At 57.8% G+C, this 25,872-nt stretch overlaps 2 protein-coding genes across 7 annotated transcripts; both read right to left on the bottom strand.

The window, feature by feature from the left end:
• Positions 1–1,408: 1,408 nt before the first annotated feature.
• On the bottom strand, positions 1,409–14,008 carry DPH7 (diphthamide biosynthesis 7). 6 transcript variants are annotated; one of them, XM_064366041.1, is made up of 10 exons: positions 13,758–13,839; positions 13,051–13,184; positions 12,118–12,211; positions 11,893–11,980; positions 10,584–10,681; positions 10,053–10,225; positions 7,056–7,125; positions 6,173–6,238; positions 5,771–5,943; positions 1,409–2,125 (listed from the first exon to the last, which is right to left on the bottom strand). In XM_064366041.1, the coding sequence occupies exons 5-10, from the start codon at positions 10,664–10,666 to the stop codon at positions 1,731–1,733; spliced, it is 960 nt and encodes a 319-aa protein (XP_064222111.1). In that variant the 5' UTR covers positions 10,667–10,681; positions 11,893–11,980; positions 12,118–12,211; positions 13,051–13,184; positions 13,758–13,839; the 3' UTR covers positions 1,409–1,730. The 6 variants fall into 6 exon arrangements, with proteins under 6 accessions (XP_064222111.1, XP_064222110.1, XP_012300678.2 ...); XM_064366040.1 differs by having other exon boundaries at positions 10,584–10,678; XM_012445255.3 differs by lacking the exons at positions 12,118–12,211; positions 13,758–13,839 and adding an exon at positions 13,859–14,008 and having other exon boundaries at positions 10,584–10,678.
• Positions 14,009–16,966: 2,958 nt separating this feature from the next.
• Positions 16,967–24,551, bottom strand: ZMYND19 (zinc finger MYND-type containing 19). The gene is made up of 6 exons (XM_021671473.2): positions 24,327–24,551; positions 22,796–22,855; positions 21,918–22,024; positions 21,190–21,330; positions 17,821–18,001; positions 16,967–17,568 (listed from the first exon to the last, which is right to left on the bottom strand). The coding sequence occupies exons 1-6, from the start codon at positions 24,375–24,377 to the stop codon at positions 17,425–17,427; spliced, it is 684 nt and encodes a 227-aa protein (XP_021527148.1). The 5' UTR covers positions 24,378–24,551; the 3' UTR covers positions 16,967–17,424.
• Positions 24,552–25,872: the final 1,321 nt, after the last annotated feature.

Below are 25,872 nucleotides of genomic sequence, written 5' to 3'. Positions count from 1 at the left end.
TGACTACAAACTAAGATATGATTATATATAAAAGGATTATCTAGAAAGAAATGTCAGCAGTAAATTATTCTTCAGGCACTAATTGTGCCAGGGTCTGCCTAGCTCTCCTTCCTCAGTGCCCAGAAGGGGTATTACCCACATGTTCCCACACCTGGAGTCACCATCTGTCCAGTATTTGGGAGCTAATCCATGTGACTGCTGCAATGAGTGTTCCCTGCTGACTTCACATATTTCAAATTGATGACCCCCGAGGCAACTCGGAACACACCGTCCCTTTTACTTACCTGCACAGAGATCCATTACAGCTTGAGTGTCCCTACCCAGAATGCCTAGGGCTGGGTGCAGTGTTCATGCTTGTAACCCTAGCACTTTGGGAGACCATTGTGGGCAGATCACCTGAGGTAAGGAGCCTGGCCAACGTGCCGAAACCTGTCTGTACTAAAAATAGAAAAATTAGCCAGGCCTGGTGGCGCACACCTGTAATCCCAGCTGCTTGGGAGGCTGAGGCAGGAGAATGACCTAATCCTGGGAGGTGGAGGTTGCATAGAGCCAAGATCGAGCCACTGCACTCCAGCCTGAGACTGTCTCAAAAAAAAAAAAAAAGAAAAAAGAAAGCTCGGAACCAGAAATGCTTCGGATTTCAGATTTTAGAATATTTGCCTGTACATAATGAGGTATCTTGGGGATGGGATACAAGTCTAAACATGAAATTCAGTTTTGTTTCATATGCACCTTATATGCATAGCCTGAAGGCAGTTTTATGCTATGCATTTTTTAGGCTAGTCAAGTGAAGCTGTGAGAGAAGGAACAAATCTATAACTGATTGTAATCAGTTCTTTATACAGTATTTTCATTATTTAATTTTTTAGAGGTAAGCGTCATTGCTTTGTTGCCCCTGGCTCACCGCAGCCTCAACCTCCTGAGCTCAACGATCCTCCCACCTCAGCCTCCCAAGGGTCTGGACCACAGGCACATGTACCAAACCTGGCTAATTTTTTTTTTTTTTTAAGACGGGGTTTCACCATGTTGGTCAGGCTGGTCTTGAACTCCCAACCTCAGGTGATCCACCCACCTTGGCCTCCAAAGTGCTTGGATTACAGGCATGAGCCACTGCGGCCGGCCTTAATTTTTTTTTTTTTTTTACTTTTTACAGAGACTGGGTCTTGCTAAGTTGCACAGGCTGGTCCTGAACTCCAGGCCTCAAGCAGTCCTCCTGCCTCAGCCCCTCCCAAAGTGCTGGGATTACAGATCACTGTATTTTTAATAATATATGCAAGCCATCACAAGTTCCACTGCCGGATTTTCCAAAGGTTTTGGGATTTTGGATTTTTGGACTGGCTGTGCTCCATCTATACAAGCACTTCTGTGCCATGAAGAAGCATTAATGTTCACTTTAAACATGTTATAGTCATGTTTTTCCAAAAATTTCATTTAATATAATTTCTTCAACTAGTACAAAAGGGTGAAAGTCAAAATCTGCCTGCGAAACTAACAAATTTGCAAGCTGGGAACCCAGTCTCTTCCCCAGTCACTGCCAGAGAGAATCCCCCAGTCCATGTTCAGGGGCCCGGCAGAGAGGTTTATTTAAGTGAAGCCCACAGCTTTTCTGACTACAGTGTCAGTTCCACCAGTGCAGTCACCTGCAGGGCTGCAGAAAGCATCTCCGATGAGGTGGTCCTGGCCATTCGCTCAGTCTCCCTCCTGTGGGAAGGGGCTTCACGAGCTCAAGCTCACTTCCCCTCCCACTCCCAGAGGTGGAGCGCATGGTCGTAGAAGGAGCAGGTGGCCAGGAGGCTGAAGGCTGAGTCTGCCTCTTCTGGGCTCAGGCCACAGTCAGGCGTGGCGGCTGCCGTAGCCTGCACCCAAGTGCTGTTCTTCCTCATGTCCTCTGTGGGTGGCTTCACTCCACGGCCTTCCCCGTCGTTATCCGCCATGCATTCACGACACGGTCCTGGCAACTCGCTTGCACCCTTCAGGTCTGCTGTCTTGGTCCCCAGGTTGCTAGGATAGGGCCGTGAGGGGGCCAGCTGCAGAGAACGGAAGAACAGCCAGGACCAGTCAGCTCCATACACCAGCGAGCTGGGCAATGTGTGAGATGCCAGGACCGTCACCTCCTGCTTTTCCTCTGGAGAGAGAGAGGAGAGAACCCAGGAAACGCGACATCACCCAGAGCCTCTCGACATCCTGTCACGCCTAACAGGGAGACTCCACCAAGAACAGCCCCTCACAGGTCAGCAAGTGTTTACTGAGCCGCTGCCGTGTCACGCAAAGGAACCAGCAGGACGGGCAGACGGGTGGAGAAGAAACAGACCAGCATCTCGCAGTGGACACGCGGGTGTGCCTCCAAGAGAAGCATCAGGCAGGGCTACGGAACCACACTTGAGGCTGGGCCATACGGCAAAAGCCTGAGAGAGGCACAGACCTCAGGTAACACTTAAACCAAAGGACAAAGGAGTCAGCCAGCTGGGAAGGAACGGGATGTGTGTACAGCACAGAAGTGAGAAAGTCCACGGCTCGCACGGGGAACCACACACAGGCGGCCATGGCGCTGTCAGTGAGTGACGGCGTGGCTGGAGGGCCTGAAGCAAGCAGGGTACTGCGTGCCCTGTTTCAGAGTCTGGACTGTGGCTTGGAAAGGAGCAGTTTCTTTCTTTCTTTCTTTTTTGTTTTTTTGAGACAGAGCCTCGCTCTTTTGCCAGGCTGGAGTGCAATGGCTCGATCTCAGCTCACTGCAACCTTGGCTCGTGGGTTCAAACAACTCTCATGCCTCAGCCTGCTGAGTAGCTGGGATTACAGGCGTGTGCCACCATGCCCAGCTAATTTTTATATTTTTAGTAGAGACAGGCTTTCACCATATTGGCCAGGATGGTCTCCATCTCCTGACCTCGTGATCTGCCCGGCCTCGGCCTCCCAGACTGCTGGGAATTACAGGCGTGAGCCACTTTATAGAAATTGCTGTGGCAACTGTGAAGGGCAGAGTGTGGCCCTGGATAGAGGCCACAACCACCTCCCAGAGTGCACAGCAACAGACATCACAGCGAGAGAGCAAATGAAGAGGCGCAGCCAAACCCCAGGCGGTCTGGCGTCTAGGAGGCCAGGCCAGGGCTGGCAGGGGCAGCCGCAGAAAGAAGTGGAAGGTGAGCCAGGGGCTCTGAGAGGGCTGCCATTGCTACCTCTGAAGTCTAGGGATCGATGCCAGCAGTGATAGGAATCAGAACCAGGATAAGTGCTGATGAAGAAGGGCTGAGGGCAGAACAGGATGGCACTGGATTACAAAATGCGCCAGGGTTGTACACCTGCCACAGGAGGCCCAACCCTGGGCCCAGGGCTTCAACTGGGCAGAGGTGGCCCTGAGGAGGAGTGAGATGCTGAATGAGGGACAGCCACATGGGCCCTCGGGCAGCATGTGTCGAGTGACCCTTCAGAGAAAGCCCCTGGGGAGGCCATCATTACTGTCCCTGGGAGGTGGAGTCACAGGGCAGGCAGGACCTTCACTAGTTTTTCATCCAGCAGTCACTGAACACGCCCGCTCGTGGCCAGCAGGACCTCTTCTACAGCTTTGGAAAAGGTAACACGGCAGAGTCTATGCTCTTGGAGAGCTGCAGCCGAGGAAAAAGACAGCGAATGAGTGGGCGGAAGACCCTGGAGACCCACAGCCGGGGAAAAGACAATGAATGAGTGGACGGCAGACCCCAGAGAGCCGCAGCCGGGGAAAAGACAGCGAATGAGTGGGCGGAAGACCCCGGAGAGCCACAGCCGGGGAAAAGAAAGACAGCGAATGAGTGGACGGAAGACACTGCTGATATCCCAAAGAATGGGAGGCCCTTTCTGATAAGGAACAGGCCAACATTCCCGCCATCTTTTTTTTTTTTTCAAGACAGGGTCTCACTCTGTCGCGCAGGCTGGAGTGCAGCGGTGCAATCACAGGTCACTCCAGTGTTGACCTCCCAGGCTCAACCTTCCTGCCTCAGCCTCCTGAATAGCTGGGACCATCATGCCAGGGTAGTTTTTTCTATATTTTGTGAACATGGGGTCTCACTATGTTGTCCAGGCTAGTCTTGAACTGGGCTCAAGCAATCCTCCCACCCCTCCCAAAGTGCTGTGATTGCAAGTGTGAGCCACTGCACCCATCCACTAATTTTTTTTTTTTTTTTTAATTAAAGGTATAGGCCAGGTACAGTGGCTCATGCCTGTAATTCCAGCACTTTGGGAGGCTGGGATGGGTGGATCACATGAGGCCAGGAGTTTGAGAGGGCAACATGGAGAAACGCCATCACTACTAAAAATACAAAAATAAGCCAGGCATGGTGGTGCATGCTTGTAGTCCCAGCTACTTGAGAGGCTGAGGCAGGAGAATCCTTTGAAGCTGTGAGGCCGAGGTTGCAGCAAGCCAAGATCACCCCACTGCACTCCAGCCTGGGTGACAGAGCGAGACTCCATCTCAAAAAAATAAATAAAGTTATGAAAAAGGCCAGCTGGGTACAGTGACTCACACCTGTAATCCGAGCACTTTTGGAGGTGGAGTGGGTAGATCACTTGAAGTCGGGAGTTCGAGACCAGCCTGACCAACAAGGTGAAATGCTGTCTCTACTAAAAAATAGAAAAATTAGCCAGGCATGGTGGCAGGCACCTGTAATCCCAGCTACTTGGGAGGCTGAGGCAAAAAAAAAAAAATGGGAAATTAGAAAACACACAGAGATGAATGAAAATAAAGATACAACATACCAAAATACATGGGCTGCAGCAAAAGCAGTGCTCAGAGGAAAATGTATCCCCGTAAATACGTACGCTAATTAAGGGAAAAAAAGACCTCAAATTGTTTTAAGACGAGAAATATCATGGCTGGCCCTGGGGGTCCCAGCTACTCGAGAGGCTGAGGTGGGAGGATGGTTTGAGCCCAGGAGGTTGAGGCTGCAGTGAGCTACAATCGCACCGCCACACTCCAGCCTGGGTGACAGAGCAGGACCCCGTCTCAAAAAAAAAAAAAAAAAGGTGAGACATATGAAGCCCAGTCACAGAACTAACAGAAACAATGCGGGAGAGATGGAGAAACTGAAAAACTAAAGATGCAGTGAAGAGAGGAATACAATGTGGAAATGAAGTCCTTGAGTACGCTCCAGTGCAGGGAAGGAACTGGCCTTGGGAACACGTGTGGCTCACCCACCGCTGCAGAGGGTGGGAAGATGAGGCGGCTTTGTGACTGGTTCTTTTTGGACTGAGGGGACAGGGAAGGGGCGAAAGAGGAGAGATCAAGAGCTGAGAGTCAGGAGGGAAGAGGAGGTCCTGGAGTTTGAGCAGAGAGAAGAAAATGTGAGCCGTCTGACAGTAGGGGATTACTGCCTAGAGAAACGTGACGGATCACCAGGAATCCCAGAAACCTGCTGGAACAGAACGTGGACAGCTGATTCCAGCAGCCACACTCCCCGGCTCAGGCAGAAGCAGAGGTGTGTGTTCCCAACAGAACAACACTGGGTTCTGCCCAGAGTGTGAGCACGCAAGGACAGGAGACCAGAGTCCCAGCTGACCCCAGCAGGAGGAGCGTGGGAGAGCACGGACAGGACAGTTACGGGAGTGACGGGTGGTCGAGCCTCCAGATCAGAGGTCCCAGCGAGGTCAGAGGTCTGCTCAAACAAGGAGGCACCAGAATAACGGAGCTGGGAAACCAGGGAAAACTAGTTAGAGAACAGAGTTCTCAAAACAGAGATTCTGGAGCTGGGACAGTGAACTGGCGCCCCGGCCTGAGGCCCAGCAGGCACAGGTTCCCACTCACCCATTGCCTTTTGGCAGTTGAGGATCTTAAAGCCACTGTGCATGCAGGCGGCCAGAAGCAGGTGGTGTTGGAAAGGGTGCCACTTGATTCTCCATACCCCACCGTGCATGGGCGTGTCTGCCAACGGCTGCTTCATGTTTCGTGTGTCCCACAGGAGGATGTGCTCGTCATAGCTGAAACCAACCACAGCAGGGATGCAGGGAAAGCCCAGGCTCAGGCTCACCTGCTCCACAAAGCCCTGGGTGGCAGAGGACATCTCTCAGTCCCACTCAGCCCTCGAGGACAAGGTCCCCGTTCCCAAACCTAGATACCTGCAGGCTGGCAAAGCACTGGCAGATGAAGGCACTGTAAAGGTGCCAGGAGGAAAGGCAAGAAGGGCCCACGGGCCTCCTGGGGACTCACCTTCCTGTGGCCAGGATGTGCTCCCGATGAGGGCTGCTCTGGATACTGCACACACCCATGGAGTGTCTGCAAGCAAAGGTGGCACCTGAGCCAGTGCCCAGCACAGGGACGCGCCGGGAAACGAAGGCTGGTGTGGGCACCCGGGGACAGGAGGGCTGGTGTGGGCACCCAGGGACGGGAGGCTGGTGTCAGGGAACGGGAGGGCTGGTGTCAGGGAACGGGAGGGCTGGTGTCAGGGAACGGGAGGCTGGGAACGGGAGGGCTGGTGTCAGGGAACGGGAGGCTGGTGTCAGGGAATGGGAGGGCTGGGAACGGGAGGGGTGGGAACGAGAGGCTGGGAACAGGAGGCTGGGAACGGGAGGGCTGGGAACGGGAGGGCTGGGAACGGGAGGCTGGGAACGGGAGAGCTGGTCTCAGGGAACGGGAGGCTGGTGTCAGGGAACGGGAGGCTGGGAACGGGAGGGCTGGGAACGGGAGGCTGGGAACGGGAGGGCTGGGAACAGGAGGGCTGGTGTCAGGGAACAGGAGGGCTGGTGTCAGGGAACGGGAGGGCTGGGAACGGGAGGCTGGGAACGGGAGGCTGGGAACGGGAGGGCTGGTGTCAGGGAATGGGAGGCTGGTGTCAGGGAACGGGAGGCTGGGAATGGGAGGCTGGTGTCAGGGAACGGGAGGGCTGGGAACGGGAGGCTGGGAACGGGAGGGCTGGTGTCAGGGAACGGGAGAGCTGGTGTCAGGGAACGGGAGGCTGGGAACGGGAGGCTGGTGTCAGGGAACAGGAAGGCTGGTGTCAGGGAACGGGAGGGCTGGTGTCAGGGAACGGGAGGCTGGTGTCAGGGAACGGGAGGCTGGTGTGGGCACCGAGTGCTGGCCCTTGGGCAGTGACCTCTTGCTGGTGAAGAGAAATCTGCCAGGTGCCCTGGTGTCCCAGCCCCTCAACAGGCCGTCGTCACCCCCTGTGTGGAGACAGAGAAGCGTCAGCATGACCAATGACAGGAAATGTCCTTCCTCAGTGAGACCGTTGACGTTTGTGAGGAAGGTTCCCTGCGTGGCTTTGCTGGGGGGTTCTTAGGTCGCCACCTCAACAGGAGAGCCCCAGAAACAACTCCCCAGGAATGTCATCGCTGCACCCTAACTCTCTACAGACTAGAAGCTGGGCCTTCAAGGAGGAGGGGAAAGACGGATGGGCTGCGCCTGCAGGAACAGAAGAGAGGAAATGGAAACTGAAGGGCCCTGAAGGCCGTTAGGCACCAGCAACCATCACACACGGGGCATCACCAGTCCCAGGGGCTAAACTGCCTTCTCAAAGGGCCCCAGCGATTAAAGCCCCAGCTTCCAAGAACAAGAGTTGCCAGATCAGAGCCCTGAACAGAAGCTGCACGCAGAGGCAGCAAGCATGACTCCACACCATGCGCCTGAAGGAAGGTGCCCTCTGTCACCTTAAAGCCGAGTGGGAGGGGGCCCCCCCGTCACCTTAAAGCCGAGAGGGAGGGGCCCCCCGTCACCTTAAAGCCGAGTGGGAGGGGCCCCCCATCACCTTAAAGCCGAGTGGGAGGTACCCCCCGTCACCTTAAAGCCGAGAGGGAGGTGCCCCCCGTCACCTTAAAGCTGAGAGGGAGGTGCCCTCTGTCACCTTAAAGCAGTTGCTTTAGGGGAACTAAAAGGATGGGGAGAAAAGAGGATTTGCTGCACTGAACCACAACCCATCTTTGAAGAAAAGCGGCACAGACACAGAGTGAATGGTGGCACCTGAAGGAACAGAAGCTCAAGAGCAGATCCCGAAAGAGTGAAGAAGAGCAGAAGGAAAATGTCTAGGTCTGACCACATCACTCACCCCCTCATCATCCAGCACCCACTATTCACCCACCTTCCACCCATCCCACCATCTGTCCACCCCCCAATACCACCCCACACCATCCAAAAATCCACCATCCATCCACCCACTCACTCATCCACCCACCATCCATCCATCTACCTGCCTTCCATCCAGCCCCACCATCTACCCAACCCCCATCATCCATCCTCCTATTACCATCCAATGATCCACCATCTATCCAGCAAGCCAGCCATCCACCCAACAATCCACCATCCATCCACTCACCACCCACCACCCAAAAATCCATCCATCCACCCACCCACCGTCCACCCACGCACCCACCATCCACCCAAAAATCCATCCATCCACCCACCCACCGTCCACCCACGCACCCACCATCCACCCAAAAATCCATCCATTCACCCACCCACCATCCACCCACGCACCCACCATCCACCCAAAAATCCATCCATTCACCCACCCACCATCCACCCACGCACCCACCATCCACCCAACAATCCACCATCCATCCATCCATCCAAACACAAAAATAAAAATAAACTTAAATAAAACTTAAAAAAGAAAGCAGGACTTTTGTCCGTGTTGTTTGCTGAAGTATCGTAATCACCTAGAACAGGGCTCAGCACATAGTATTCGTTGAAAGAATGAATTAGTCCAGAATTATTAAATAATTGCCCTACCGTATCTCTGCTCTGAATTAGCTCAAGGCAGAAGAACTAATCCAAGGACAGACCTCAAGAAGTGAGATCTTTATGGCTCTCAGACAGTTCAAGGCTGTGGCAATGAACAGCACAAATAAGAACCCCGCCTTAGGCACATCCTCGTGCCTGGGACAAGCAGAGGCCAGGCCTGCCCGGGTGGAAGGGCGCTGCTCGGCGTCAGTGTTTTAAGGACGAGACTGTAAGCGGAGCATGCCAGAAAAGCAGAGTTCGCCCATGAAAGAGGGATCCGTGATGAGGCCCTCAGACTAGGGGAATGTGGACTGTTTCAGGAAAAGGTGACTAAGAGCAGAGGAGCCCAAATGAGGCTGGAAAGGCAGGCGTGGACCAGACTCCACAGGCCTTGGGAAATCACATCAGTGTTATGGATTTTATCCTAAATGAAACAGAAACTGTGAAGGGTTCTAACAATGAGTGAGATGCGATACAGTGTGTGTGTGTTTAAACACTCGCTCTGGCTGGACTGGTCATGAACGAAGGCAGGGCCACCACTTACTGCTCTGCTGTAACAAACTAGACGACACAGTGGCCTGGATGGTTAGCAGCAGGGAAGGGTCAGATCTTTTCTTCGGCTATTTGCAAATTCAGCAGCTCTGTCTTCTCTCAGAGACCAGCCCTTCCACCTGCCATGAGTTCTCTCAATCTGGAAAGGAGAAGCTGACCAAAGCCACCTCCTTCCTGGAATGTTACCTTCTCACTCCCACATCAGCATGCCCTAAATACAAACCATTCACATGACCTGCAAAGGAATCTTACTTCTCTCATGCTTCCTTTTTTCTGGAAGATAAACGGTATCCAAAAAGGGAGCAGACAAACCCGAAATCCAACATGGCGAAATCACTATTGTATCCACAGATATCAGGCAAAAAGCAGAAACTGGACTTCCAGTAAAAGCCTGAAGGGCCTGAGACCAAGCACATCATGGAGGCAGGATGGCTCTGCCCACAGGTGCCTGCTCCTCCAGCACCCTGGCCAGCGCCCCCCAAGACCCTGTGCTGCCTGAGGCAGGATACGCTTTGCTCTCTAAAGCACATCGTGGAGGCAGGACAGCTCTGCCCACAGGTGCCTGCTCCTCTAGCACCCTGGCCAGCGCCCCGCAAGACCCTGTGCTGCCTGAGGCAGGCTACACTTTGCTCTCTAAAGCACAGCTGAGTGATGAGCAGCAACTATAGAAAGTACATTCTCAAAACAAAAAAGTTCACTTTCCATAAAAGGTCTTCAAGATCCCAACACCACTGGAATCACAGCTGCAGCACAGGCCTCCCCATCCGTGCCCCCCTCCCTCAGCAAGCCTTCCATCAGCGGTGACCAGGCAAGGAATACTGACCTGAATACACAGTTTCTATATGCCAGTAATTGAAAGCAGCAACCCAGGCCTCAAATTGATGTGCTTGCCATGAGGCCACTTTCTGTGGTCTGGACCCCGTCTCATTCACCACCAGCAGGTGCAGCTGCCCCGTGGAGTCACTGCTGATGATCTTCAAGGGCTGGTCCCTGGTCCTAGACACAGCGAACCCATGGAGAAGCCCGGCTGAACGTCATTTGTCAGCCTCTTCCGGTTCCCAGACAAGTCCTGGGGTATGGACACGCCCCTTAAGAGACTTGCTGGCAAAGAGCTTGTCTTGACAAGCTCAGCAGTGGTTGTGATCAAGTCTCTTTGTCGGCTTCTCTAGATAAAAATACTATCGCTGTATAACTAAAATGGGGGAGCTTTTTTTAGATTAGGACTGGCAGTGATCACGTCAGGTCTCGGGAGCACAGTCGCGGCTGGCCAGAGGTGGCTGGAGCTCTCTAGCGTGAAAAGTGGAAGTGATCCTCAGAGAAAGACTCATGGCCCCTGCCCAAGCCTGGCCCTTACCTTCCAGTTTTCCCAGTGGACCAATCTAGGGACAAAGCCAGACACTGCTGCTCCAGGGCAAGGCTGGACAATGGCTCCAGCATGTGGCCGCTCTTCTACTGGAGAATAAGGAACTCCGTCAAAGGGAAGTAGACCCCCCAGAGCCCCCAGAAGACTCTTCCCCTCCTGCAGGGAAATCATGGTTCCCTCATTTCCTCCCTACGCAGATGAAATGCATCAGTCCCTGACTCACACTTCCACCTAACCCTGAAACCCTGACACGGGCCAAGCACCGAGAAGACGTGGGGACACTGGAGCCCACACTGCTCACACCTGGAGGAGGACTTTCCCACAGGCTTGATCCTGGGGCACGGTCCCCCACCCTTTCACGCCCACTTGCCGTCCTTGCAGACACCAGTGCAGGCTCCAGACCACAGGGGCACACACAGGTCCCCACTCCAGGCCTCAAGGGCCGCTGCACACTCACCACCCGAGACAGACAATGGGGAAACTCCTCTGGTTTCCACTTCAGAAGCTGCAAGTAGCCATGGGAGCGTGGTTGCTCTTTCCACAGAGCTACACAAATTTCATTTCCTAAATAACCTGGCCCTGCTCCCAGCAGGCTATTGCACCAAAGCCCTGCCTGGGTTCACGCCTCCTCTTTTGGGCCCACAGCTTTCCTGTGGCCGCTCTTTCCCTCCTTTCAAAGACAGGGCGACTGCTCTGAGCTGCCTGAAGCAAGGGCCTTCCTACACAGGCCTTGGGTTGCCATGAACACAGGGCTGGTCTGACCTGTGGCCCAGCCCCACCTACAGCATCTGCATCAGAGTGACGGCACGGTCTCGGGCTTTCAGGTCACCCCACTATGTGACATCCCCTGGTCCCCTCTCCCATAGCTATCGGATGAAGTCACTTTGCTAATGCATGGCTCAGGATCACTGTGAGAAACCCAGAAAAATTCACACAGGACTCAAATGCTTTCCAATATTCAGTGAGAAACGCCATCTTTACACAGGACGCTCACTGCTACTCTCAGCCCCCAGCATCGATCCAAGAGTGCTTGCCTAGGCTTTCCTTAGAGAACTTCCAGATCCACTAACAGGTCACTTCAGCCCTTCTGCTGCTGACACATGAGGTGACTTCCTCTTGGAGTTGGATGTAGAACCCAATACAACTTAAAAATAGACTCCATGCTATCGTAGAACATTTACGTATGGTTCACCATTGAAAAGAGGTTGTTCTAGAAAAACGTCTGTATCAGCACAGCCCACCCCACCCAACCCTCTATTCAGGTCCCTGCTACCCCACAGAACAAGTGCAAGTCACTGACCTCAGATTCTGCCAGGCGGAGCAGCTGTATGGATCCACTCGCATCGGCCAAGCCCAAGAGGGCGTGTCCAGCTACCGGGATGTGGCACCTGAGGAGAGGCCCATGGTAAGCACACCGATGTGCCTGGGGCACAGGAGCACACCGTGCATCCGGCCACCACTCACCCTTCACTTAACAACGGGGCTGCACTCCACGCAAACCCAGCCAGGACAGCCCACTACACACCTTGGCTATATGGCGGGGGCCACTGCTCCTAGGCCACAAACCTTACAGCATGTTACTGCAGGCAAGTGTCACAGAATGGTAAGTGGCTGTGTATCTAAATATAGAAAAGGTACAATAAGAATACGATATGAGGCCGGGCGCGGTGGCTCACGCCTGTAATCCCAGCACTTTGGGAGGCTGAGGCGGGTGGATCTCCTGAGATCAGAAGTTTGAGACCAGTCTGATCAACATAGTGAAACCTCATCTCTACTAAAAATACAAAATCAGCAAGGCGTGGTTGTGAGCGCATGTAATCTCAGCTACTCAGGAGGCTGAGGCAAGAGAATCGCTTCAACCTGAGGGGTGGAGGCTGCAGTGAGCCAAGATCATGCCATTGCACGCTAGCCTGGGCAACAAGAGCAAAACTCCTTCTCAAAAACAAACAAACAAAAAAAACAAGCAAAAAGTAGCTGGGCGTGGTGGCAGACACCTGTAATCTCACCTATTGGAGAGAGGCTGAGGCAGGAGAACTGCTTGAACCCAGGAGGCTGAGGTTGCAGTGAGCCAAAATTGCGCCACTGCACTCCAGCCTGGCAACAGAGCAAGTCTCCATCTCAAAAAAAAATAATAATAATTAAATAAATTAAAAAGAATAAAAATCTCAGCTCCAAAACTGGGCTAGAGCCTACAATCGTGTTCTCAAACAGAAAATGCCCCAGCTTATGAAGTCAGAAAACTCCCATCGCTTCCCCGACTGAAACATGGCAAAAGAAATCAGCCCTGCATAAAGCACTGCCCAAGTGGGAGGGAGGCAGGACAGCAAAGAAACGCATCCAAAGTTGACACACAATCCCCGTCTCCTTGCAGGCTACCAGGCATCAGGCTCCGCCGATTAAGTGACTCACTAGCTACTCGTGACAAATTCTAGACCAAGTGGGATTAGCACAGCTGTACCATTTCATGTCCAGGATTGCAGAAGTATCTTTTCTTTGGACCTCGACCAGAGGGTGAGTAGAGTTGTTCTCATCGAAACTGTACAGGAAGAGACGACCTAAACGGATCTGAGGCTCCTCAACTTCCGTTCCACCCTACAAAAAAACGCAGAGGTATTCTCTGATTAACCCAAGACACCAAGGAACTCAAGTGATGGGAAAAGGGACCCAAGGAACTCAAAGGTTTGTGATGACTGTCAGAGCGGAATTCTGCCTGGAAGGAGAGCCTCTCGTGTTCTGAGCTGGAGAGGTGTCTATTTTCCTGCATATGATGAATGAGCAGGTGAACGAAGGCTCCTGGACCCAGCAGACAAGGCTCATTCTAAACCGGCCGACAGGGCCCAGCTATGGCTACCGTGACCACAGCACCCAGTCTGCCCGGGACGGCCCTGACTCGGGCCTGTAGTTCCAGCGCCCGATTTGCATCCTAGTATGTACCCTCCAGACGTTACGGCGCAATCCCCACTTTCTCTTTACTGTCCATTCCATCCATTAGCTCGAGCCACATCCGCATACGGAAGACGTTCTGCTCCCGAGTCCTGCGGCCGGCCGGGGGCGGGGGCGCGTGCCTGCGGGCCCAGCTACTCCGGGGCCGAGGCCGCACTCCAGCCTGGGTGGCAAGAGCGAAACTCCGTCTCAAAAAAAAAAAGATTCTAAACTCTGTCTGACCTACGTCCCGGTCGTCACCTCCCGCGCGATTCTGCGCGCCTTTCGGCCTCACCCTCGTGGCCGCCCCCGCCTCCCCTCCCCCGGCCGCGCGGCGTGCGCACCTCGCTCTGGGGGCCGGCGGGCTCGTCCGCACGCCGCAGCTGGTAGGTTCCGCACGCCAGCAGGTGCCTGAGGCCTGGCAGCGGGCACCACTCCACCGAGTCAGCGGTCAGCTCGGTGTCCACCGTCTGCAGGGCGCAAGCGCCCGCCATCCAGCCGTCGGTAGAGGCGGGTCGGCGGGGCCGGCCCGAGTACGGCGCGGGGTGGCGAAGCCGGGTCCGGCGGCACGAGCGCGGAGGCTCCGCGACACTGTCAGTGCGGGAGGCCTCTCCCTCGAGTCCCTGCAGCCGCCTGTCGCGATTCCTTCCGGCGCGCCGGGGCGGGACATCCGGGCGGGCGTTGGCCGCCGTGGACGCCCCCAGGAGGCCAGGCTCCTGCGCCCCCTGTCGGCCGGCGGACCGCGGCGGGCTCCCGGCGCCGGGCGCGCCGCTCCCCGCGGGCCCGTTGAGGCCAAGGGCTTCGGGACGGCCGCTCCTCTGCAGAGCAGCTTTGGAGACGGCACATTCGAGACAGAGCCGTGGGTCTGAAGCCGCCTTTGCAAAAATTCCGTCAGCGCGGAAACCCCGACGGCGAGCTGCGCAAGCGCACCGCGCGGCGCCCTCCCGGCTGCTCCTGGGCTTCGGGCCGCGCCGACTTCAGATATTTAGGCTACGGCTCCCGTGACGCCGAGGAGCCCCCGGCACCCCGAGGCGCCCGCCTTCCAGGGTCTTGCTTGTCCGCACCCGTGGCTGCATCTGGGCCCCCAGAAGCGGCTCGGCAGGACGGCTCCGCCCCGTGACTCTCAGCACCTGCCGCCTGGCCGCCCCACCCCTTCCCCCAAAACCGCCTTTGAGAAACCCCTAACCTGGGAGCTTTGGGCAAGGTCGGAGGACGGACTCCGGCTCCCACGAGGCCCGGCCGGCCCGCAGCTGCCAGACTCTTTCTTTACCGCGATCCGCGGAAGCCCCTGGCACCTCGGAGCACATCCTTAGCACGCGGGCTCCCGGAACGGGGAGTTAAAACGAGGTCCTAGGGAGGGCCTTGACCCAGCAGAGCCGGAGTCCGCAGAAAGGAAAGCTGAGCACCGGAGGGCCCGGCCTCCAAAGCCCAGACGGTGAATTCCTGCTGCTTCAGGCTGCGCAGCGCCTTGGGCTGCTTTGCTGCGGCAGCTCCCAGAAGCTAAGGCGGACTTGACTGAAATTCACGGAGCCCGGGTGGGTGTTCAGCCTCGGGCCTTCAGGCAGGCCTGTGGCTAGGCAGTGCGGACAGACGGCAGCTCAGACCGCGGCAGAGGCACCGACGAGGCTGCCCAGGAAGGCAGCAGGGCGTTCGCAAAGGGCCTCAACCGCACACCTCTACGTGGGAGGGACTGACCAGGCCAAGCGTCCCAACTCACCACACTGCGAACAAGCTGGAAGCCAGCCCCACATTGCAGCCATCTGCATGTCCTCAGAACGTCTTAGATACCTGGCTACAAAGACCAAGAAGTCAGGGCCACGGAAGAGGAAAGACGACCAGGGCATGGGTGTCAGATAAGAGAAGGGAGGCAGTCGTGGGGCGCATCCCACCTTCACAGTGGCACCTGTCGGGGTGAGGCCCGGAGCTGCCACACGCAAACTTAGAACCTGCATCACCCCCTTCCCCAGTGTGGTGTCTCACAAGTGGGAGGCCCTGGGTGCTTTTTGGTGCATTTCTGATGAATAACTGACTGCCAGACAAGGCAGCCTCTGCTGGTCAGGGGTTGATGTGGCCATTCCCCAGGACACAGCCTGCAGTTCGTTCCCATCCTGACTCTCCGTTTGAAAGCAGACCGCCTGAGGGCATGCGAGGCTCCAGGCCTGAAGATTGCCCCAAACCCCAACCTGCTGACCCAACATCTCTAGGGACACTTACGTTCCCCTCCCTGAGAGCTTTCACCTGCTCAGATGTCCCTGACCTTCACAGCAGAAAAGGAGGCTTCTCATGACATGAGCACATGCGGTTCTCTAAGCTCCAGGAAATCCTGCGGGGTTTGCTATCGCCTGTTTTCAGCTGTCCTGTTCTTCAGGAGGCCCCAGGGTACTGCCAGAGAAGCTAAGGCCAACCCAGCCAGGGGCAGCAATAACACACAGGGTGTCCCGGAGCACGGCAGAGGAGCTTCAAGAGGGGAGAGTGTAGCGGGAACCTGCGGGACCAACGCAGGGTCGGTGCGGGCAGGACCAGACCAGACGGGTCAGAGTTGGACCGGCCAGGCTCCTAGCTCCCAAGAAGGCCTCTGAGTGGGTGGCTGGGTGCACCTAGAGACTGGCAGGATCCTGGCCACACAGCCTGGCTTGTTTCCCTGAGCAGGTCTATGAGTACAAGATGTTGACCAGCCCCAGACACCCGGGGCTCCCCCAAGGACAGAGCATGGACTATCCTGGAGGCCGCAGCCCTACAGAGGGACGGAGGAGTGTGGCCCTCACCCCACCCCGACTGCCCAGCACCCTCCATCATTTGTAGCAGGCCTGCTGCACATGCCCTGTGGATTCTTTTTGAGATGGAGTCTCGCACTGCTGCCCAGGCTGGAGTGCAGTGGTGCGATCTTGGCTCACTTCAAACACTGTCTCCTGGGTTCAAGTGATTCTCCTGCCTCAGCCTCCCTTGTAGCTGGGATTACAGGCATGTGCCACCATGCCCAGCTAACTTTTTCTATTTTTTAGTAGAGATGAGGTTTGTTTCACCAGGGTGGCCAGGCTTGTCTCGAACTCCTGACCTTGTGATTCGCCCATCTTGGCCTCCCAACGTGCATGAGCCACCACACTCAGCTGCCCTGTGGATTCTTCTGGGCAGCAGCTGTCACTGACGAGCTCCCAGGCACTTCATGCATACATCAGGCAAGAACTAACCAATGTCAGGGTCTAGAGCATCCCACACCCAGGAAAACAGCGGGCAGCCGGCAGCACCCCACCAGTCCTGCGCAAGACAAGGACATGTTCCACTCACACTCCCTGCTGCACTGGGGAAGGTCAGTGCGCCCACTTCACGGAGGGCACACGAGGAGCAAGGCCAGGTCCTCCTGCCCCACACCCACAAGGACTCAGCTCCACTTGAAATGACCTCACCATAAGCAGCGCCAGAAGGAGGCGGAGCAGAGAACGGCTGAGACGCCAGACGATTCCACCCCTTTACTCTGCCTTTGTGGACACAACTCCCGTGCAGGCCACGCTCCGTGGGGCTCCCGCAGCCCAGGGGAGAAGCTGCAGCTACAGGACAGTTTTTAGACACATGGCCTGATCGTTTGCCATTCAAGGATTACAGCAAAAGATTCTATTTGTAATTTCTACCCTTCCCATTGCCTCCCCACAAAAAAAACTGTACATGAGTTTACAAACATATTAACATATAAATAACGAGAACCGTCCTGGTGGGGCCTCCTCCTGTCCCTGCTGGAGATGAACGCTGAGGGGCGCTGTGCCCACACAGACTGCCTGTAACATCGGGAGTCTCGTGGCGGCTGTCCGGGGCCTGCAGCCGGCTTTTTCGGCACCTCCAGGTTCAACCACGGTTTGTCTCTGCTGTGCCCAGGGTAGAGCCCGGGGGCTGCGAGTGTGTGCGGCTCCCCCGCCCGTCATCGCTCCGGCTCGAGCTCATGCTGGAAGGGACGCTTCCTCTCCCGACAGTGTTTCTTGTGGGCAGGCCAGTCCTTCTGCTGACACTGGGAGCCGCAGTACCGGGCCACCTGGCAGCGCCCGCAGATGTTGAACTCCCGGAGCTGAAATACAGAACACCTGCGGCTTCACCGTCGTGCCTGCGACGCAGTGCGGAGCAAAGTCCATCTCACGGACAATCTGAGAGACCCAGCAGAATACCAAGGCTGGGGGGCCTGGGCTCTGGTCAGGCCAGCACAATGGCAAAGGGAGACCCCTGGCGGAAAAGCCCAGGAGCAGCTAAGATGGGGATGGGGCCTGGGGTGGGAGGACAAGACCCCGCACCGAGGCTGGGCTACAGCGGGGAGGACACCCACCTGCTTCTCAATCACCGTGCAGGGCGGGTAGTGGCACTCATAGTAGGTGCAGGAATTCTCCTCCTCTTCCACCACGTCCCCGTTGGCGTTGTAGTACCGGGTCACGTTTAGGACAGGAAACTGTTCTTCTATGGGGTCCGTAGGCAGCTGCTGAATTGCAAGCCAGTACAAGCTTTGCTCCCTTAAAGAAAGACGCAGACACTTCAGTGCACTCTGGCCCAACAGGGGCAGCACACGGCGGATGACACAGCGACTCTGGAGTGCCACCCTGCCCAGGATACCCATCCCTGCTGCGTGTGCTTTCCACCACCTGAGGCAGTAATACTGTGTCTCGCCTTCCCACTAACCCAGAGGCACGGCCTCAGCTGTCACCCTCTCCCCAGCACACAGGAGGCAGGAGGCAGGGCCCAGCACCCAGCTCAGGCCCCTGCGCCGAGCGAGGCCGGCAGAGGTACCCAACACTGCCCCGTCGGTCCACTTCCCCTTCTGTGCCAGGAGCTGCCCTACATCCGTCTGAAGACTCCTCCTGCTTGAGCAGGTCAGATGCTTACAACAGGAGAGTCCTACCGAGAACGGAGTCTCCAAGGCACGTGCTGTATGGAACAGACCCTGGAACAAGCACCAGCTGCTCAGAGCACACGTGGGCAGCTCACCCTGCTGCATCACGGCGTAAAGCAGCTGCCTAAACCACCCGCAGCAACGCTGTTCTCTGAGGCCAGACCCTGAGGAAACGTGGTTAAAAGGGGAAGCGTCGGGACGGGGAAGATGCTGGTGAGGTCCCACCAGACAGAGGCGAGTTTCAGACACTGGTGGCTTCTGAAGACAGAAGAGGGGGAAAACTCCTTTGCCAAGAGGCCCCTTTTGTGGGCGCCGAGCTGACACAATGCCAGGAAAACAGAGCAATAGCCCAGGCCTGACAAAGACAGGGCGACCCCACCACAAAGAGCCAAACCACAGGGTGGCCACAAGCCGGGAACCAGGACACAGCACCCAGCCACCCAGGACGACAGGCCCACACTGGCTAGCTCTGACTTCCGCTCGTGACCTGGGGTGCTGACAGCACGCGGCCCAACACCTGCTGAGTTCTAAAGCCCTATGTTGGCAAACCAAAGATGCCCAAGCTTCATCAGTCCTGAGCCACCCCAGGCCCGCCTCCTGCAGCACAGGGTTATGCAAGGTGGCAGCCCCAGCGCCACTGGTCCTGGCATGGCCACAGGAGCATCAGCCCAACGCCCCCTTTCCAAACGGGTGTTCTTAACGGCAGTTAGCGCCTCTCCTGACTCTGAGGAGTGCTGCGAGGATTCAAGGTAACGTTCAGTCACAGGCTGGCCGGACCGAGTCTTACGGAGAACCAGCTGAAATGACCCCTACCACGGCAGGGACGCCTGCCATTGCCAGATGGAGTGGTGGGCAGTGGGGGAACGTGCGGAGTCGGGCAGGGCCCAGCCCAGCCTCAACGCTGAGCATGTACCACGCACACGACCCAACAGGAAATGCCGTGGATGCCGCTCTGACTGCCACGCACCCCTCCCTCCCCGTGGACGACAAGACTGATTTCACGCAGAAGTGATTCAAAGCAAGCTAACCGCAGTTCATCCCAGGGCTTCCCCAGACACCAGAACAGGGTGCCTGCTTCGCTGCACAGGTGCGAGCTAGTGCTCACGCAGCCTCCCGGAGAGGTGCAGGCAGTGGGGGCGCAGGCTGGAGGCAGCGGCACCCCTGGCTCTCCACATTTCAGTCAGGACACCAAAATGTGCTGTTTTTGTTTCAGCGAAATTAAGTTCTGTTTCTTGCAACTCCGACTAACATAATCTCCAAAAAATAAAAATCCCATTCAACAATCATAAGAAGGTTGGCTTCACTCGCAAGCAGTATGAGAGAAGGATCAAAACTCTTAACATCATAGCAGGGACCGGGCATGGTGGTGAGCACCTGTAATTCCAGCTACTCAAGAGGCTGAGGTGGGTCGGGCTCACGACCATAATCCCAACACTTTGGGAGGTCGAAGCAGGCAGATCACCTGAGGTCAGGAGTTCAAGACCAGCCTGGTCAACATAGTGAAACCCTGTCTCTACTAAAAATACAAAAATTAGCCAGGCATGGTGGTGGGCACCTGTAATCCCAGCTACTAGGAGGGCTGAGGCAGGAGAATCGCTTGAACCAGGCAGGCGGAAGCCGCAGTGAGCCACGATCGCACCACTGCACTCTGGCCTGGGCAACAGAGCAAGACTCCGTCTCAAAAAAAAAAAAAAAAGAGGCTGAGGCAGGAGGATTTCCTGAAGCCAGGAGTTTGAGAGCAACCTGGGCAACATAGTGAGACGCATCTCTAAAATTAATTAATAAAATGAAATAAACATAACAGGGAAAAAAGCCACCAGCTGATGAAGAACAACGGACGCCTGCAGGCTCTGCCTTCGTCCCGCAAGGCCAGTGCAGAAGGAGGGGGACCTGGACTCCCTCCAGGGCGGCAGGAACAGCAATTTGAGGATGGCATTTGGAGGCCTGGGGACTGTCCCCACATCAACCAGTCTGCCAGGTGGCCCAGTCTCCACCTCGGCTGCACAGGGCTCTGGCATGACCCTGAAGTGAAAACTGCAGATTCCACCCACAGCCACCAACCATCGCCAAGCCCACAACCCTGAACCTCACCAGCGTTGCTGACAACCTGCTAGGTTCTATCTGCTAGGGCAGTTAGCGCTGCCCGCACCCGGAAAGGCTGCCCAGAAGCCCCAGGGGACCCGGGGAGCATGTCAGTGAGCATGTGTGGCTGGGGACCCCCATCCTCCTGTGGTCTCTCGGCTCCTCCCAAGGGCTCCACGAAGTTCACAGCCTGGCTGGTCCTGGGGCAGCAGGAACTGCCCCACGTGGGAAGCCCATGCAAAGCACTGCTCTCGGGGCCACGGGCAGGTGGGAACCACATATCCTCCGCTTTAAACATTTGCTTAAGGAAAACTGTTTAGCAAAAGAACACAATAAAAAGACCGAGCTATCTGTGTGCACAGAAGGAATCCTGACGTGAGGAGAGAAGGCTGATGCCTTCCAGGGGTTTGGGAGCCCCACTCCCACCGAGTCCCGATGCTGGCCCTGCCCTCGAGCAGGCAGCCCTGCTCCCCACTTCACCACACCAGCTAATGGGAGGCTTCAGGCCAGTCATCAGAAGACCCACGCAGAAACACGCTATCAAGATCCTTCCACTCCCATGAAAAAAGCAGCATTCCACGCTTTGGGGAAAAACAATCAAAGTCCTAAACACACAGAAGCATCAGGGCTCAGAGCAAGATCATGAGACCTCTTAGAAACGAGTGCTTTGAAGGTGGCCTTCCTCAAAAGGCCCCTCTGCTGACCTCCCCAGGCCCCGGGAAAACCCACCTCTGTTTGCTGGAGGTCTCTTCAGCCTTGGGCCGCCAGCCCCACGGCACCAGCTGCAGGTTGTCCAGGCGATTGTCCACAGTCACGGCGTTGAGGTGCACCACCTGGAAGCCCGGGGCCACGCCCCCCCGGTGCCGCTCCCTAGAAACAGACAGTGCCCTGCATTGCCACCTCCCACCCTCACGGGTGTTTCTGGCCAGGCATCAAAGTCCTTCCAGGAAGAAGTATCAGCCATGTGATCGGATCGGGCCCTGCTACAGATGAAGGTGCCTCAGGCAGAAACTGCCGAGAGGAATCCAAGCACCTGGTCTGTGGCCCAAACAGGACAGGGACAGAGAGGACCCGGCTCCTGGACTTAGGAGCAGAGTTAAGGCTGGAACCCAAAACCACCTGAGCAGACGGCCGCAAGACAGCTCCCCATCTGAGTGGCCCCTACCATGCACACTGGGGGGCTCAGCGAAGACCCAGCAAGGGGCGCAACCCCACTCTCCCTCCAGAAGCCACCGGTCCCGGGCAAGCGCCCAGCAGAAAGTCCACTTGGGTGTTTGAAGTGCGATGTACAAATCATTCATTCCTCTGGGTTAGCGGCAAAGGACACAAAAATAACTGTGGAATTCAGGGAAGGCAAGGCAGGGCCTCAGCGGGGCAGGGGGCTCCAGGCGCCCTGTGCCCTCAGAGTTCACCCGGGAGCCCTGTGGCAGGGGCAGAGGCAGCTTGGAAACACCCACCACAGCAGCTCGTGAAGGAGCCTCCCAGAGCCCCTTCCTCGGTTCTTGTCAAAGGCGTAGGCAAAGATCTTGGCGCCATTTCCATCTGCATCCACTTCCATTCGGGCCTGAGAAGGAACAAGGAAAAGAGCCGTTCGAAAACCTCCAATTCTCAGCAACACCTCAAATCCCTCTCAGAAAACCCACGTGAAACAGGCAAGCCTGAGGGACAAATGCCAGCCCTGTCCCTGAGACCCTGGGGAGTGCGGCACTTCCCACAGGCACATGGCCCCAGGCCCAGTGTGTCCCCCAACCATGCTTCTATTCAATACGTTTTCCTACCCTTAAAAAAAGCCCACAGTGCAGTGAGATGGAGAAATCCCTGGACTAGCCACGACTGCGAATGTGTGGGGTGCAGAGATAAAGCGTGGTGAGGGAGGCCAAGCTCAGTGGCAGGAACAGAAGCTCAGAGGATGGCAGGAAGACCCCATGAGAGCAGAGGACGGGAGGCAGCTGGGCAGCCTGGAGGGGCTGCTAGGGCAGGCCGAGCAGAGGTGGCCGGCTCTAAGGAGCAGGGTCGTCCGAGCTAACAGACACGGCCCACGTGACAGGATTACAAACGCAAGAACGTGCTATTTGCTTTTGAAAAGAGCTGGCAGCCGGGGTGAAGGTGAGGAAAGGCCGTGTCACCAGGCTGTGAGGGCTCCGGCGGCAGCCACAGCCAGGGTTCTGCAGGCCCATCGTTGGATGTGGCAGCCGAGGGCTCAGGGCTCCCAGGCCGGCACCAGATGTCCACTTGTGGGGCTGCCTGCTCTTGCAGCACAGGGGAGAGAGCTCCTCATGACCCGCCTGAGCACTGACCACAAGCATCAGGGGAGGGAACAGCCATCCTCACTCACCTCAAAGGAGTAGCTCTCCACTAGCGGGATGTCCTGCTCATCGATCAGCGTGTATTTGGTCTGGAAAGTAACCACGTTTCAAAGCATTACATCTGGGATCTGCGTGAAGTGCAGTCGCCTTATAACCCGTAACGGGCAGGAGCCTGCTGCATTTTCTCGTGAAGTAGGAAGTAACCACGGGCCTCTTCAGAGGAAGGCAGCTCAGCACATGGGGGGCTCATTCCGCCGTTTGGGGTCGTGCAGTCTGTTCAAAAACGCAGGCAGACCGGTGACAAGCCAGCTGCCCACCACTTTAGTCTGCGCCAGAGGAGCCGGTATCAGGCCTCATCCTCGCAGGCCTAACCCAGCAGTGGTACCCAACATTTAACGCACCGACACACCTAGGCAGGGACGACCTCACCGGGCTGAGGCAGGGGCCGGGACGGAAGCAGAAAAGCCAGGTTTTGATTAGGGTGTGTTTATTAAGCTGAGGTGCTCACTGAATTACCCTTTTTAGCCTTTTGTTCACCCGAAATGTTCCAAAGAAAAGCTGTAAGGGCTGACGATGCCATCAGTGGCAGGGCTGGAAGGGGTCTCGGGTCTCCGACCTGACTGGGGAGCCCACCTTCCCGGGTGGGAGAGCCTCCTCCACCGGAGGCCCCGCCCGTGCTCTTGGGGCAGGGGCAGGAAACAGGAACAGCTCCAGGAACCGGCCAGTCTCTCTCTCTCGACGGTTTTTTTTCTGGGATCTGAACCTGTTTGACCTAACGCCGCCTGCCGCTGCCTCCGCTCCTCTCTCCCACCAGAACAGCTGCAGCCGCTGGTGATAGGAACAGGGCTCCCATCCAGGCAAGAACCTGGCTGGTGCAGCTGCACAGGTGGCTCCTAGAAACCGCCAAGCCTCAGTGCCCACAGGTGGCATGGAAGCCCCAGCCCCAATGGTGAAACGTGAGGACCAGGTAAGGAGAAGCAGGGGAAGGCCCTGAGTGTGCGCATCAGGACCCAGGCTCCTGCCTCTCTGCCCTCAGCCTGAGGCTCAGCCGAACTTGGCCAACCCCCGGCAGCGTCAAAACGAGCCCGAAGCCCTGCTGCGAACCGGGAGGCACGAAGAGCCCACACCAGACCCGCCTCGGCGAGAGGTGTGGAGGTGGCGCCGCCTCGAAACGGCGCTGTGTTTAAACCGTGCGGCCGCAGCAGCAGCCCGGACGCCGCACTAGGCCCCGGCTCGCCGGCACCACGGGGAGGGCTCCGGGTGAACACCGGCCGGGCTCAAGCCAGGCATCTCCGCACCCGGCTCCGGACAGGGCCGTGGCTTCCACCTGGCAGGGCAGGGCCGAGGGGCCAGGTGCGCCCCGGAGCCGAGGTGCGCGCCCGCCGGCCCGCGGGAGGAAGCTGGGCCCGCGCAGCGTCCCGCGCCCCGCCGGGGCTCATCCCGGGCTCCGCGCCCCCGCCCCGGCCGCCGCCCGCACAACCGCCCCCGGCCCCAGCCCCGGCCCCGCGCGGACGCCAGGACGGGCGAGATGGGCCGGGCCGCGCACTCCGCGCCGCTCACCTTCCCGGCCACCCGGCCGAGCCGCACGATGCCCAATTTGAAGTCGGTCATGGCCGGGCCTGCGCTCTTGGCCGGCAGCGCCGCTCCCTCGGGAGGCGCCGGGCGGGGGCCGGGCGAGGCCGCGGCGCGCCGGGGCAGGACGGGACCGCGGCCGGGGTCGGGGTCGCAGCCAGGCGGGCCCCGGGCGGGACGAGGCTGGGCCGGGCTTGGGCCGCCGCCGCCGCCGCCGCCGCCGCCGCCGCCGCCGCCGCCGCCACCGCCTCGCGCCCGCCGGACCTGCCACGCGCCGCCGCCGCCACCGTGCGCACCACCGCGAGCGGAGCGGAGGGGCGGGGCGCGGCCCGGGACACACACCCCCGGCCCGCCGCCGCTCGGCCAATCGGGAGGCGCGCACGGCGCCGGTCGGCGCGCGCCGCGCTGTAACAGCCAATGGGAAGAGGGCGAGGGCGCCGGCGCGCTGGGGAGCGAGGCGAGCGCGGGGGAGGGGCGAGGCCGGGGGCGGTGCCTGAGCGCGCCGACGTCAGTTTCGCGGGAAGCTTTGTGCGGGCGGCGGCGCCGCCGCGCCCTGAGGGGCCGTGCGCGCCGCGGCCGAGGACTCGAGCCGGGCCCGTGGAGCTCTGCGAGCCGGCCGCCCTTCGCCTCCCTCGCCGTGGCCCGCGTGTGCTGTTTCCCGCCACCGTCCTGGCCCCGATTGCGGAAGGGCGGACGGAGCGCGTGCGGGGCCCGCTGGGCGGGAGGGGAGCGGGCGGGGCGGGCCAGGAAGACGCCGCCGCCTCGGGACGCGTGGGCGCCTGGAGACACCGTGGCGCGCGGCCCACGCGACCCGGAGCAGCCCGGTCCAGGGCGTCAGGAAACGGAACTGCAGAGGCCGCGGTGGTCCCAGACGCCAGTGAGGCCCGTTCGGCTCCGCGGGAAAGCCGGGACCCGCTCAGCGAGGCCGGGGGCGCCGCGGTGGGCAGCCCGGAGCGCACGGGGCCGGGTGCTGCGTCCTGCCCGCCGTGTCCGGTCGCCGCCGCTGTCCTCACCCCGCTTCGGGGGCGACTCCGGCACCTGAGGAGCTGCGCAGGCCGCCTTCGGGCTTGCTGGCTCCTGTTTGCTAACCGCCCCCCGCCAACTTTTTGGTTTTTTTTTTGAAACAGAGTCTCGCTCTGTCGCCAGACACCAGGCTGGAGTGCGGTGGCTCAATCTCCGCTCACTGCAACCTCCGCCTCCCGGGTTCAAGCGATTCTCCTGCCTCAGCCTCCCAAGTAGCTGGGATTGCAGGCACCACCACGTCCGGCTAATTTTTGTATTTTTAGTAGAGACGGGGTTTCTCCATGTTGGCCAGGCTGGTCTCGAACTCCCGACCTCAGGTGATCCGCCGGCCTCGGCCTCCCAAAGTGCTGGGATTACAGGCGTGAGCCACCATGCCCAGCCTGCAAAAGGTTTTCATGAATCAGCCCAGACGTTCCACCTCTAGGTCCACTGGTACTTGCCAGTACCCCCAGACACCCTCGAGGAGAGAAGGGGCCGCCTGAGACACACATCGGGGTTCAGGCTGGGCCTT

Source organism: Aotus nancymaae, unplaced genomic scaffold, assembly GCF_030222135.1.
Source record: "Aotus nancymaae isolate 86718 unplaced genomic scaffold, 86718_ANA_hifiasm-v0.15.2.pri h1tg000063l, whole genome shotgun sequence".
NCBI lineage: Eukaryota > Metazoa > Chordata > Mammalia > Primates > Aotidae > Aotus > Aotus nancymaae.
This window is presented reverse-complemented; position numbering and strand designations above follow the sequence as displayed.

Bases quoted from the DNA above. Each gene is read 5' to 3' on its own strand.
- DPH7 (XM_012445255.3), bottom strand. From the start codon at position 14,008: ATGGCGGGCGCTTGCGCCCTGCAGACGGTGGACACCGAGCTGACCGCT. The intron at 10,226-10,583 runs GTAAGGGCCAGG...CGCTGTGTCTAG, and splicing joins TCCACTGGGAAAACTGGAAG to GACCAGGGACCAGCCCTTGA. The intron at 6,239-7,055 runs GTCACTGCCCAA...CTTTGCTTGCAG, and splicing joins TTTCTCTTCACCAGCAAGAG to ACACTCCATGGGTGTGTGCA.
- ZMYND19 (XM_021671473.2), bottom strand. From the start codon at position 24,377: ATGACCGACTTCAAATTGGGCATCGTGCGGCTCGGCCGGGTGGCCGGG. The intron at 22,856-24,326 runs GTGAGCGGCGCG...GTTACTTTCCAG, and splicing joins TCGGCCGGGTGGCCGGGAAG to ACCAAATACACGCTGATCGA. The intron at 17,569-17,820 runs GTGGGTGTCCTC...TCTGTATTTCAG, and splicing joins GCACGGTGATTGAGAAGCAG to CTCCGGGAGTTCAACATCTG.